The sequence below is a fragment of the Ornithorhynchus anatinus genome, chromosome X1 (assembly GCF_004115215.2).
Source record: "Ornithorhynchus anatinus isolate Pmale09 chromosome X1, mOrnAna1.pri.v4, whole genome shotgun sequence".
Taxonomy (NCBI): Eukaryota; Metazoa; Chordata; class Mammalia; order Monotremata; family Ornithorhynchidae; genus Ornithorhynchus; species Ornithorhynchus anatinus.
Genome location: NC_041749.1, coordinates 40,367,787 through 40,382,518, shown reverse-complemented (window position 1 = coordinate 40,382,518; position 14,732 = coordinate 40,367,787). Strand labels below are relative to the sequence as shown.

General features: G+C 47.7%; 2 protein-coding genes across 5 annotated transcripts in view; one reads left to right on the top strand and one right to left on the bottom strand.

Annotated features, from left to right (window-relative positions):
• Window positions 1-343: 343 nt before the first annotated feature.
• Window positions 344-11,922, top strand: CCNI2 (cyclin I family member 2). The gene is made up of 5 exons (XM_029051813.2): window positions 344-398; window positions 3,606-3,768; window positions 7,747-7,878; window positions 9,971-10,045; window positions 11,737-11,922. Exons 2-5 carry the CDS (start codon window positions 3,649-3,651, stop codon window positions 11,905-11,907), a joined length of 498 nt encoding a protein of 165 aa, XP_028907646.1. The 5' UTR covers window positions 344-398; window positions 3,606-3,648; the 3' UTR covers window positions 11,908-11,922.
• The window catches only part of SEPTIN8 (septin 8), an 89,022-nt gene continuing 85,970 nt past the window's right edge, over window positions 11,681-14,732 (bottom strand). For 3 of the 4 annotated variants that reach the window (XM_007670282.3, XM_007670284.3, XM_007670289.3), the window contains exon 10: window positions 11,681-13,154. In XM_007670282.3, the coding sequence (XP_007668472.1) occupies window positions 12,989-13,154 (166 nt within the window). In that variant the 3' untranslated portion in view covers window positions 11,681-12,988. The remainder of the gene's footprint in view (window positions 13,155-14,732) is intronic. The other variant, XM_007670283.3, reaches the window with a different exon arrangement.

Sequence of the window (14,732 nt, the reverse complement as noted above, 5' to 3'; positions counted from 1 at the left end):
AATAATAATGTTGGTATTTGTTAAGCGCTTACTATGTGCAGAGCACTGTTCTAAGCGCTGGGGTAGACACAGGGGAATCAGGTTGTCCCACGTGGGACTCACAGTCTTCATCCCCATTTTCCAGAGGAGGGAACTGAGGCCCAGAGAATTAAGTGACTTGCCCACAGTCACACAGCTGACAAGTGGCAGAGCTGTGCGGTGGGCGAGGTAGGAAGGCTAGGGGGCGAGGCTGTGGGGTGAAGGGGGCGTGGCCTGGAGCCCGAGGGGCGTGGCCTGGGGTGAAGGGGGCGTGACCTGGAGTGGGTGGGCGTGTCCCGGGCGGGTCGGGGCGGTGCCCGCCGTTTGAAGTCGCCCAGCCGGGGCGCGCCGCTCCTCCCCGGGCCCCCCGGGCTCCCCAGGTAAGCCCCCCTTCCCCTCCCCCGGCCCGGACCCCCACTCCCTCCCTCCCTTCCCAGCCCCCCAACCCCCTCCGATCGGCCGGCCCACGCCCCTCGGCCTCTCTTACTTTTTCTTTCGCTTTTTCCCACCGTGGTCCGTTCATCTGGGGCCCCTGCCGCCTCTCTCCTTTTGGCCCCGCCTCCCTTCCGAACCCCCTTTTGTTCCCCGGCCGTTGGGGGACATTGGGGTTTCCCCTTCTCCATCTTCCCCCCCTCCTCCCCCGGCCTGATGCGGACTCCTCTCCTTCCCCCTCCAGGAAGCCGGAGAGGGCCGGGGGCGGCTTCCTTTCTTCCCCCGACCTCCCCCCGCAAAAAGAGCCGAGGAGCTTTGCCTTTTGCCATGAAAAGTCGCTTTTTTTTTTTTTTTTTTTTGACGCCTTCTCTTGCTGGGGTTGGGGACCGGGAACCGCAACCCGCTGGATCGAACCGTGGGACTTAGGGAGCGCTTACTCTGTGCTGAGCACTGTACTCATTCATTCGGTCCTATTTATCGAGCGCTTAGTGGGTGCGGAGCGCTGGACTAAGCGCTTGGAAAGGACAATTCGGCAACAGAGAGAGAACAACAGAGAGAGAACATCCCTGCCCAACAACAGTCGCGGTCTGAAATGGGGAGCCAGACGACAAAACAAGTCGACAGGCACCAATACCATCAAAATAGATCAATAGAATTATTCATGCGATCGATCGTATTTATTAAGCGCTTATGAGGAGCAGAGCACTGTCCTAAGAGCTTGGAAAGTACAATTCGGCAACAGAGACCATCCCTGCCCAACAACGGGCTCGCAGCCTAAAAGGGGGAGATGGACAACAAAACAAAAGAAGTGGACAGGCATCAATAGCACCAAAATAGATAAATAGAACTATTCATTCAATCGAGCGTATTTATTGAGCGCTTATTGGGTGCAGAGCACTGTCCTAAGCGCTTGCAATGACAATTCGGGAAAAGATAGAGACGATCCCTGCCCAACAACGAGCTCACGGTCTGAATAGGGAGACAGACAACAAAAGAAAACAAGTCGACAGGCACCAATACCATCAAAATAGATCAATAGAATTATTCATTCAATCAATCGTATTTATTGAGCGCTTATGGGGTGCAGAGCACTGTCCTACTTGGAAAGTACAATTCGGCAACAGAGAGAGACCATCCCTGCCCAACAACGGGCTCGCAGCCTAAAAGGGGGAGACAGACAACAAAACAAAAGAAGTCGACAGGCATCAATAGCACCAAAATAGATTAAATAGAATTATTCATTCATTCAATCGTAATAATAATAATAATAATGTTGGTATTTATTAAGCGCTTACTATGTGCCAAGCACAGTTCTAAGCGCTGGGGTAGACATAGGGGAATCAGGTTGTCCCACGTGGGGCTCACAGTCTTAATCCCCATTTTACAGATGAGGGAACTGAGGCACAGAGAAGTTAAGTGACTTGCCCACAGTCACACGGCCAACAAGTGGCAGAGCTGGGATTCGAACTCATGAGCCCCGACTCCAAAGCCCGTGTTCTTTCCACTCGAGCCCTTATTAGGTTGCAGAACACTGTCCTAATAAGCACTTGGAAAGTACAATGTGGCAACGGAGAGAGAGAGAGAGAAAGAAGCCCTGCTACCCAACAACGGGCTCGCACTCTAGAAGGGGGAGACAGACAACCAACAAAACAAGCAGACAGGCATCAATACCATCAAAATGGATCAATAGAATTATTCATTCATTCAATCGTATTTATTGAGCACTTATTGGGTGCAGAGCACTGTCCTAAGCGGTTGGAAAGTACAATTCGGCAACAGAGACAATCCCTGCCCACCAACGGGCTCACGGTCTAAAAGGGGGAGACAGTCAATAAAACAAAACAAGCAGACAGGCATCGATACCATCAGAAAAAATAAAATTATAGATATAAACACATCATTAATAAAATAGAGTAATAAATGTGTACAAATAGACACAAGTGCTGGGGGGGGGAGAAGGGGGGAGAGCAGAGGGAGGGAGTAGGGGCAATGGGGAGGGGAGGAGGAGCAGAGGGAAAGGGATGGCTCAGTCTGGGAGGCCTCCTGGAGGAGGTGAGCTCTCAGGAGGGCTTTATAATAAGCCCTTGCTTTGTCCCCAGAATAGAGAACAATTTGCTCTCCTGCTATAGCTTGATCCCGTTGTCGGGAGGGGATGGCCTCTATCTGTTGCCGAGTTGTCCATTCCAAGCGCTTAGTCCAGTGCTCTGCACACAGTAGCGCTCAATAAAGATGATTGAATGAATGGATTTGTCCCCTCGACCCCAACCAGGGATCATAATGATAATAATTTTTGATCGGAAGGTGCTAGATAAATGCTGTTGTCCAATTATTCCCCCTGTTACGGGCCATTTCTTATAATAATAATCATGGTATTAATTAAGCGCTTACTATGGGCCGAGCACTAGTGATGTTTTCCTTATTGATGATTCCCATTTTGGGGTTGGAAAGTGCAAACATTGCCCAACGATTCATCGAGTGCTTAGTACAGTGCTCTGCACACAGTAGGCGCTCAGTAAATACGATTGAATGAATGAATGAAATCATTGTTTTAGACATCAGATCACCCCTTTCTCCGATGGGATAATTGAATACAAGGCCCATGCAACATTTCTGTGTATTGGAGAGGGTGAGAAAAGATTTCCAGGGCTTTAAAATGATCAGATCCAGAGGAATTCCAGAAAATTCCTGGGTGCCCCCCCACCCCCACCCCTACACAACAAACTTGTCAAAATATTCACAAGAGCATCCTTGAAACCCACCCGGGAGAGCCAGGTTTGAGGCATTCTGCGGCCTTTGGATGTGTAAGCTCGTTGAGGGCAAGGAATGAGTCCTGTTTATTGTTGGATTGTACTCTCCTTGGGGCTTAGTACAGTGCTTTGCACACAGTAAGCTCTGAAAAAATACGATTGAATGAATGAATATGCCGTCTGACCTCGGAAGGCAGGTGGAGGGGATGAGCTTTTATCTCCCACACCTGTGGTGGGGAAATTCAATTCTTTGGCATTTATTGAGTGCTTACCGTGTGCAGAGCACTGTGCTACGCTCTTGGGAGAGAACAACGTTGTATTGTTGTATGGAAATGCGTCGGGCCCAGAGAGACATTGGTCCAGACCTGGTTCTTGGCTTCTAACGTCACTTTCTTTCTTTCGGTTTAGGGCGAAGTATCGTCTCGGGGAGCTGGCCCACCCCGCAGCCGGCATGAGGTGTGCCAGGCCCTCAGCGAGTCAGACGCTGGTCTCTTTCTTGGAAAATGCCCTGGCCAGGGAGACCAGGCTATGGAAAGTCCCGACTTGCCGGTTTCGGGACTTTCCCTTGAAGGTATCTGCTCCTACTAGCCTCTCAAAGCACTGTCAAATTGTTATTCTACTATGATTCTACAAATCATCATCAGTCAAGCAAATCTGTTGAGCATTTACTAGGTGCAGAGCACCGTACCCTAGACCGTGAGTTTGCTGTTGGCAGGGAATGTGTCAGTTGTTGTATCGTACTCTCCTAAGCACTTAGGATAGTGTTTTGCACACAGTAAGTGCTCAATACATATGATTGAATGAATGGATCTACTAAGCGTGTGCTCAATACATATGATTGAATGAATGGATCTACTAAGCGCTTGATCAACCAATGCCCAGAATCTAGAGGAATTTTTCTATTTTCTAGGTGAAACTATTTTTGCTTTTGTTTTCCATTTTTATTTTATTTCATTGTTCTCCCCGCATGGGGACTGTGAGGTCTGTATGAGCTCACAGGAGCTGTGTCTAAACTGTTGAATTTTGTCGGCCCTGGCACTCAACACCAAGCCCAGACATAGTAAGAACTTAGTGAATACTGTGTTTAAAGCTATTGGAGGAGGAAGTCAAGGGATAAAACGTTTGGTTTTTTAAAAAATACACTGCCAATTCACTGGAGCACCACCAGCTTTGCATAATACTAATAATGATGATATTTGTTAAGCACTTACTCTGTGCCAAGCAACTGTTCTAAGCTCTGGGGTAGATACACAGGTCCCACATGTGGGGGCTCCACAGTCGAAGAAGAAGGGAGAACAAGTGTTGAATCCTCGTTTTGCAGATGAACTGAGGCACCGGGAAGTGAAGTGATTTGCCCAAGGTGTCACAGCAGACAAGTGGTGGAGCTGGGATCAGAAACCAGGTCTTTCTGACTCCCAGGCCTGAACTCTATCCACTAGGCCATGCTGCTTATAGGTTGTAAAGGTGACCTATAAGCCAGGTGCTCTCTGATACGGGCCTTTGGGCTCAACAGAGCAGCTAAAACCGTCACTAGTTTTCATTCTTAGTATGCATATTGGCTCCCTCTCCCAAGCCTCAAGAAAATTCAGATGAGACCAGTGCCCTGCAGGATGGTCAAGGACAGCTTTGAGGATTACTGCAGCGTGGCTCAGTGGAAAGAGCATGGGCTTTGGAGTCAGAGGTCATGAGTTCGATTCCCAGCTCTGCCATTTGTCAGCTGTGTGACTTTGGGCAAGTCACTTAACTTCTCTGTGCCTCAGTTACCTCATCTGTAAAATGGGGATTAAGACTGTGAGCCCCACGTGGGACAACCTGATTCCCCTGTGTCTACCCCAGCGCTTAGAACAGTGCTCTGCACATAGTAAGCGCTTAACAAATACCAACATGATTTCACATCCAAAAGAGGATCATTGTTGTCAGGCCATTTTTCTTTCCATTTTCCTAAAGCCATGTGAATTGGAAGGAGGTTAGGCCGAAACCCCTCCATTTCACCACTGGGAGACAAAAGAATCGTCATCATCATCGGTGGTATTTATTGAGTGCTTGTAACCTCTCTCATTCAACCCACATATTCAATCCATCACTAAATCTCACCGGTTCTACCTTCACAACATCGCTAAAATCCACCCTTTCCTCTCCATCCAAATTGCTACCAAGTTAATCCAGTCACTCATCCTCTCCCGCCTGGACTACAACATCAGCCTCCTTGCTGACCTCCCAGCCTCCGGTCTCTCCCCATTCCAGTCCATACTTCACTTTTCCGCCTGGATCATTTTTCTACAAAAAATCATCAATTTAGTTCAGGCCATGCTTCCCTACTCCTCAAGAAACTCCAGTGGTTGCTCATCCCCCTCTGCATCACACAAAAACTCCTCACCATTGGCTTTAAAGCACATCACTTTACCCCCTCCTTCCTCACCTCAGTATTCTCCGACTAAAACCCAGCCCACACACTTCGCTCCCCTAATGCTAACCTTTTCACTGTGTCTCAATCTCATCTACCTCGCCGCCACCCCCCCTCCCACATCCTGCCTCCGGCCTGGAACACCCTCTCTCCTCAAGTCCGACAGACTATTAACTCTGCCCCCCTTCAAAGCCTTATTGAAGGCACATCTCCTCCAAGAGGCCTTCCCTACCTAAGCCCTCCTTTCCTCTTTTCCCACTCCCTTCTGCATCCCCCTGACTTGCTCCCTTTACTCATGCCCCCCAACAGCCCCACACCACTTATGTACAGATCTGTAATTTATTTATATTAATGTCTGTCTCTCCCTCTAGACTGTAAGCTCGTTGTGAGCAGGGAATGGGTTTGTTGTTATACTTTACTCTCCCAAGCACTTAGTACAATGCTTTGCACGCAGTATGTGCTCAATAAATATGATTTAATGGATAAATGAATGAATGAACTACCTGTAGAGCACAGTACTAAGTGCTTGTGAGAGTCCAGTACAACAGAGTTGGCAGAAGTGCTCCCTACTCACAACATATTTATAATCTAGAGGGGCAGACGAGGGAATCCATCTTCTTTCCCGATCACCTCCCCAGTGCAAGTTTTCAGGTGCTCTCCGTGGTCGGTGCTGGCAAATGAATGACGTAGCCTCAGTCGCTCGATTTAGTTGCCTTGCCTGTTGGCAATTGCTTTTGGCAATTGGCTTTTCTCAGTCAAGGATCACATTTCAGATGAGTCCAACCAGAGTAGTAGCCTGGGGCCAGGGTATAATTTTACACTCGTCATGTGAAAGCAACCCGAAAACGGGAAGCTGGGCATTAGAGTCCATTTGTTCTTTTTTTTTTCATGGTGTTTGTTAAGCATTTATTCTGGGCCAGGTACTGTATTAAGCGGGGGACAGTGGGGTGGGTAGATACAAGCTAAGCATGATAGACACAGCTCCTGTCCCACATGGGGTTCACGGTCAATCCCCATTTTACAGGTGTCTTAACTGAGGCACAATGAAGTTAAATGACTAGCCCAAGGTCAAGTACAAAGTAGTTAGAGAGCAGGAGCCTCTTTCAGGGAGTAGACCAGGCTTACTGACATAGCAAAATGCTCACAGAGCCTCAGGCCAACAATACATGGGCTTAATAGTTGAAGGAGTAGGTCTTTATTAAGTGTCCAACTGGGTACAGTGAGCTGTATTAAGTTCTTGAGAAGGGATAACAGAGACACAAGACATGTTCCCAGCTAACAGTATTTACTTTCTAATGGGGGAGAGAGGCTTAAGAATATTTACTTTTTATCAGATTAAATATTTTTTATGGTATGGGTTAAGCGCTTACTATCTGCTACCTTTCCTTTTTCTTTTCTTTTTTTTTAAATGGTATTTCTTAAGCACTATGTGCCGGGCATTGTATTAAGCGCTGGAGTGGATGTAAGTTAATCACATGGGGCTCACAATTTTCACCCCCTTTTTACAGATGAGGTAACTGAGACAGAGAAGTTAGGTGTGTTGCCCAAGTTCTCATAGCAGACTAGAGGTGGAGCTGGAAATAATTGGCACTGCAACTGAGTATATATGTTCATAAGTGCTGAGGGAGGCTAAAAATAACAAAGGTACGTGCTAGAAGTGGTGTTGGTGATGATATGACAGGCCTGAGTTTTGGTAGGTTAGTACTCAGATTCCTTTCAGTGAATGTCATGGTGGGGGCTTCTGTGAATTTAATCTGGGTGTTTAGAACAGGTTTACTGACTCTTTCGTTTGACCCCTCATTCCTGCAGCATTGATAGTTGAACCAATTGCCGCATAAGCGTCTATGAGAAGCAGCGTGGCTCAGTGGAAAGAGCACGGGCTTTGGAGTCAGAGGTCATGGGTTTGAATCCCGGCTCCACCGCTTGTCAGCTGTGTGACTGTGGGCAAGTCACTTAACTTCTCTGTGCCTCAGTTCCCGCATCTGTAAAATGGGGATTAAGACTGTGAGCCTCACGTGGGACAACCTGATTAGTCTGTATCTACCCAGCGCTTAGAGCAGTGTTCTGCACATAGTAAGCACTTAACAAATACCAACATTAAAAAAATTAAACATTAATTGAGCTTTAACTGTTCCTTTCTCATAGGATAAGGAGATCGCCGAGTCTTATAAGCGAGTCGTTTTGCGGATGGCAGAGTTGAGCTCCAGGTTCCTGTTCTGTCCAGAAACCTTTGGTTTGGCGGTGAATATTTTCAACCGGCTATTGGCTTCTGTGACGGTAGGGAGACATTTTGGCAGCAGAAACAGGTCTAGTCTGTTGCATTGTTTAAACCTGTGGTCATCAGAGCTTCATGTTGAGACTGGAGGGCTGCTCTTTGGGGCATAGTGGAAGAACAGTTTAACACTCCAGGCCTCCCTCTGGGTCTGAACAACCACAGTAAATACAGTCTGGAGGTGTGTCATGCACTAATTGCTGGAAGAGCTCAGAATCCATAAATGCCACTGGTTGTGTCGGGGAAGCCAGCTCGTTCCCTCTTCCAAGTCGCATCCCTCCCTGTCCCTTTCTCCCCTCACTCTGCTGCAGCTGCACCCCTTATTGGCTAGCTAGGGTTAGGGTTGGTGACTTTAAGGCTGAGTTCTTCAGCCAGAATTTAGGAGGGAGAGTTAGCACAGATGGGGTGGGAATAGAAGGGATGGAGATCTTAGACTGACTCTCCATTATCTCCCACCTATCATTATCATCATCATCATCATCATCCTCATCGATGGTATTACTGAGCACTCAGTGTGTGCAGAGCATCGTACTAAGCTCTTTGAGCAGGTATAGTGTAACAGAGTCGGTAAACACATTCCCTGCCCACAGCGAGCTTATAAACTAGAGGGGGAGATGGACGTTAACTTCTAATATAGCGTGTATAGCTATGTATATAAGTGCTATGGGGTTGAGAGTGGGCAGGCACCTTAACAATAATAATAATAATTAGGGTACTTGTGAAATGCTTACTATTTGCTAGGCACTTCTGCTTTTGATGGGAGCAGGGAGGAAGTAGCGGTCCTTTGCTACTGAACTGGAGATGCCTTTGGGTTGAGGTGACATCTCGTCTTCATGGTGACAGAAGCTGTAGAGTAGAGACCAAGGTGCAAGCAGGAAGGACTTGGAAACAATGGCAAGCAGCAAGGGAGAATGCAGTCGGGTCAAATCGGACCAACTCTGTGTGGACTCCCATATCTGGCCAACAGGGTCTTGGCTGAGAACCGTTCTCCCTCCAAATTAGCCTGTGAGCCCCTGGAGGGACAGGGACTGTGTCTGGCCTCATCAGCTTGTATCTACCCCTGCGCTTAGTACAATGATCGGCACATAGTAAGCGCTTAATGAGTACCACACGTTATTAGTATTATTATTATTTCCTGCCCACCTCCTGGCAGCAGTGGCACAGACCTTGAGTGAGGGAGCCAAGGGAGCCGAGTGAGTCTTTAGTTCCCCGCCAAAATCCTGGGTATATAGGTTGGACTGGAGAGATGAGTGGAAGGGAGCCTTGTAAGAGTGAGGCAAATCCATAGTAATAGTGGAGGGAAAGTGGGGTGGTAGCTCATTCTGGAACAGAACCTAACTAATTGCATTTAAGTCTGTGGAACACAAATCCCATGATCTGCTGGCTAGTGGCAACACACCCACATTTTTGAGAAGCAAATTTTGGCTGTATCGTGGGGTATACCTGTACTTGTGTTCTGCAGGAATCCTTTGTCTTGCAGGAATATTTTCTTAGTATCTTAGGGGAATATGAAGCCATAGGAAATTGGGCAGGTGGGATGAAAATAGAAGTGGACTGGAAAGGGATTTGAGTTAACCCAACTCATCAGAGGTACGAAACGGAGGCAGCAGGTAAGACGGAAGGGCCATGATCCCTTCGTCTCATACAGTCCCAAAGCCAAACTTCCTGCCTTATCGGTTAATAGTATTCAGTTCATTCTAGCTGGAGAGTTTTTTTTTCATCGCTTCGATCTGAGGGTGAAGGTGCCATTTTAGAGGAATAAAAAATAAAGCCCATTTTGCTTCGAGGTACCCATTATGGGGAAAATGTTCCAATTTGGAGATCCAAATTAGGCTTGACCCTAACTGCCCTGGCTGGATCTGGTCAGGGAGGGTCAGGGGAGGGTGAGAAAGAAGGAGAAGGTAGAGCCGACATTTTGAGAGAGAGAGTATATGTGTGTGTGCGCGCGAATAATAGTTCTTAAAGCCAAAGCGACAAACCTTCCAGCCTCCCTCGGACTTCAAAAGACCCTTCCTCACATTCATGAGAATCGTTTCATTTTCCCCCCCCCCCCCCGCCTTTTTTTTTTTATCCCCTCATCCCTCAACCAACTTCCAGACTCAGTTAAAATACCTCCCGTGCATTGCTGTGACTTGCTTGGTGCTCGCTGCAAAAGCCAATGAAGAAGATGAGGTATGTCTTTCAGCCAGCTCCCTTTACACTGTTTTGTTTTGGGATTGTTTTTTTTGTTTCCTTCTGTTAAAAAGGTTCCTACCAATTTATAGCCTCCCAGGGTTACTAAATTGGACAGATCTGCCTTTACCACTGAGAAATCCACTCAGATGAGCTATTCTTCCATTACCACCTAGCAAAATTTGAGGTCCATGGGGCGAACAAGGGATAACTGAAGCCACTGTAGATTTTCTGGCCCAGAGTAGAAAGCAGCAGTGAGAGGGTCACCTAGCAGGGAGAAGTAACACTGTTAGAAATGTCTTTGGTATGTGGACAAGCCCAGATTCTCCACAGGTAAAACTACCCTCCACCCACTGCCTCCCTGCACACACTCTCACCCCCGCGAATTCTGCTTTTAGCAATCAGCACATGCATGGATTGGAGCGGGAGAACTTTTCAACATTCAAGCAAACGGATCTTAGCAGCCTGTGAACGGAGACTTCCAAAACCCAGTGTCCGTTTACCGGAAAGGGGAACTGCAGAAAGAGTTCACTTGTTTGGGACCCAACCTGGACCGAGCCCAGACTGTCTGGGAGTTAACCCCAGGGAGGAAGGAACAGCTGCTTTATGCAGAATTGTGTGCATTAAGGAATTTCAGCCTCATTAAGAATTGATCTGGGCTTGTTTCTTAATTAGAAGCTATGTAAAGCAAGAGGGAGATGACCTTTCGGCGGAAAGATAGTGCTTTCCAGTAATCATCCAACATAGAGATTCTCTTCCGCACAAGCTGCTAAACTAAATGAAAACTAAAGTGTTTTAGAAGGAAATGCCGAGTTGAGGTTTTCCTGCTGTCTCACCTGCTGGGATTAGAAACAGTTCTCTCTGGTGTTAGTTGACAGACCCGGAAATGCCTTTTGATTGCAAAAAAAATCCTCTTTGCCTCAAACCAGGAAGCAGAAGCTGATGAATTTATCTCAGAAAATTGAAGAACCACCCAGAGAAAGCCAGGGTGACCAGCAGCCCTGAGAGCTTTCAGGAAGCTTCTGCCTGACAGATTCTGGGGGCAAAATAAGGATGAGCTAGCTCAGTGCCCAACCTCTCCAAGAGGAAAATAGTGTGACCTAGCGGAAAGAGCACGAGGCTGGATGAAAAGGGGGATCTGCGCTCTAATCCTGGGTCTGTCACCTGCCTCCTGGGTGTCCTCTGTGCCTCAGTTTCTTCATCTGTAAAATGGGGACTCACAATCTGAACTCCCTCACCCTTAGATTGTGAGCCCCTCGTGGGATAGGGGCTGTGCCCGACGTGATTATCTTATCTCTACCCCTGTGCTTGGCTCCCAGGAGGCAGTTAACAAGTGCCACATGCCATAGGTTTTAGGACAAGCTTTGGTTCTAAGTTTTGGGGTAACATAACCGGGAAGAAGTGGGGAACAGATGAGACTGGACTGGGGACCTCAAGAGACCAATGACCCAACAGGGCTTTCTCCGTCACTGGCTCAGTGGGGCAACAGGAACCACAGTGAGGGTCAGAGCCTCTATCACACTGCATGTCACGGTTTTGCTTCCTTTAAGTACAAAGGCCAAGCACACCTGCTGAACTAGGGCACTGCAGAACACAGGAGGGGGAAAGAGCAGGAATAAAAGGTCACCACAGAGCTTTTTTGTAAGAATTTGGCTTCTTTATTTTTCTTTTTTGTTTTTTTAATTCCACAGATAATACCGTCAGTCAAGACACTTGCAGTGCGTTGTGGCTGTATATGTTCTCCTACCGAGATTGTGAGGATGGAAAGACTTATACTAGATAAACTGGACTGGGACCTTTACACAGCAACACCGCTTGATTTCTTGAACACCGTAAGCATTGAGGGGTTTGCAGAACTCTAAATGAGGGTTTTTCCTTCAGGCAGCCTATGACCAAGTAAAACCGAAGAAACAGAGGTAGACACCCCACCCCACCCCTGCAGAAGTAGCAGAAGCTACAGTGTTTATGCTATCTGCAAATGCTTGGGAGAACGTAACAGTGAAAATGTATTCTTAAATATTCGACTATTCAAAATACTATCCCACCAGACTCCCATTCTTAAAGGACGACTAACTTTCAAAGATTCTTTACAGCACTCTACAGTCAGTCTCTATTTTTTTTTTTAAATGCACACTGCAAAAATATTTCTAACTTTCCACTCTATTAATACTGTACATAAAAAGCCATCTGAAATTTTTTGCTACATTTCACACACACACACACACACACACACACACGCATTCTCTCACTGCCTTCTGCTCACCCACACTTGACCCTTATTCCAGCTTTAGACCATTTTCGATCTGGCACTTTTACAAAAAGTCACACGTTGGCTTTTTATCTGGGGGGAAACCAAGGAACCGGTTATTTGTTAGTAAGGCAAAATTATGCAGTTATGCAATATGAAAATGTCATGGGTCTCTCTATGCTCTGATAAGGCTCCGATATTGATCTCTCTTGGGCTGACACTTTGCCACATTGGAGAGGAATAAAGCAGCCTCTTACCGACATGTCACTTCTCTGCTCGCTTGGAATTTGGGGTCTGGTTTTAGGAGACAGAAACACATTTTCCACCAGCAATCCTGACTCTGCAGTGAATTCAGAGCATGATGGGATGCCGAGATTTGTGTAGTTGACGGGTTTAGGGGCGCAAATTCAAAACCCGTGGCATCCCCCATGGCCACGGGGAGGGGAGAGGGGGCGGGAGGGGGTGGGGGGGAGTGCAACGTCACAAAGATTCCCTGATGTGAATGAAAATTCAGCTTACACTTTTGGTCCGTAACACATTCGAAGTATAAAATTCACTGTTGGCCTAACTTTTTTGTTGATGTTTTGTCTGTTTTAAACTTTAAAAAAAAACCAAAACCAACTTTTTAAATCGTCTTGGTTCCAGTTCCACGCCATGCTGATGTCCAACTGGCCCCGTCTACTGAAGGCGTCGCCTCAGATGAATCCTTCCCGCCACGTTGCGTTCTTGACCAGGCAGCTGCAGCACTGTATGGCATGCCACCAGCTATTGCAGTTCAAGGGCTCCACGCTGGCTTTGGTGATCATCACCTTAGAGCTGGAGAGGCTGACTCCTGAATGGTTTCCTGTTATTACCGATCTGCTGAAGAAAGCACAGGTAGGGAGTCAGATTCGCCCCAGACCCGTTCTCATGGAAGCTGTTCAAACCAGGAATGACTCTGAGGAGAAGCAGCGTGGCCTAGTGAAAAGAGCGCGGGGCTGGGAGTTGGAGGAGCTGGGTTCTGATCCTGGCTCTGCCACTTGCCCACTGTGTGACCTTGGGCATTTCTCTGGGCTTCAGTTTCCGTATCTATAAAATGGGGATTCAGTGCTTATTCTCCCATCCCCTTAGATCGCAAGCCCCAGGAGAGATAGGGATTTGGCTCAACCTGATTATCTTGTATCCACCCCAGTGTTCAGTATGATGCTTGGCACGTAGCAGTGCTGAACAAATACCACAGTATTTTTAGACTGGATGGGTCCTTAAAAAGGTTTTTTGGGGAAGAGGGAGTCTCCGTGGGGACAAGTCTTCTCCCTGGTCACTGCCAGGATGGGAAATATATCTTCCCCAACATCTTGGTTCACAAACTGATCCTCCCAGGAAGGAGGGGGAGTACTAAAATTAGGCCAAGACTGGCTTAGGGTGAGACACCCCTGGGATGGATTGGATAAGCGGGGGGCCGGAACGTATGAATTTAACCCTGAAAGCTGGGTAACCCCCTCCCCTTGAGGGTGGGGGATTGAGTGCCAAGAAGGGTCATCCCCTAAATTTAGGAGGCAGCATCAGCTCGGTCTGACTTGGTGAGGTGTCCGAAAAATCTCCCAGACCCGTGGCCTCCCCACTTTCCGTTTGGGGCGGACACGTCACCAAGGATAAAGAAGGGGGCTCCCAGAGTTCCTTTTCACCAGGACTGATGGGTTAAAATGGCAGGTTGATGATCAGGTTGAGAAGCAGGGTGGCTTAGTGGCTAGAGCGCGGGCCTGGGAGTCAGATGACCTGGTTCTAATCCCGGATCCACCATGTGGGAAGCAGCATGGCATAGTGGTTAGAGCATGGGCCTGAATGTCAGAAGGTCATGAGTTCTAATCCCAGCTCTGCCACTTGTCTGCTGTATGGTCTTGAGCAAGTCACTTCACTTCTCTGTGCCTCAGTTACTTCATCTGTAAAACAGGGATTAAGACCGTGAGCCCCAAGCGGGATGGGGATGGTGTCCAACCTGATTTCCTTGTATTATCCACCCCAGCACTTAGTACAGTGCCTGGCACATAGTAAGCGCTTAACAAATACCATAATTATTATTATTATTATATCTGCTGTGTGATCTTGGGCAAGTCACTTGGTTTCTCCGGGTCTTGGTTACCTCATCTGTAAATGGGGATAAGAATGTGAGCCCCTTGTGGGACAGGGACTGTGTCAACCTACCCCAGCACGTAGAACAGTGCTTGGCACATAGTAAGTGCTCAACCTGTACCAAGTACCGAACAATCTCTTTTTGCAGCAGCCGATGATGAAAATGGCAGATTAATCGATCCGAAATGGATGTGCGGGAAAGGCAGCCTGAAAGTGGGGTGGGATTTCCCATAGTAGGGGGCCCACGGGTTGGGCCAAGCCCCCACCCCCTGCCCCCCGCAATGAGCGGCACAGCCAGAAGGCTTTCCTCACCGTCGGCTCTCTTTGCAA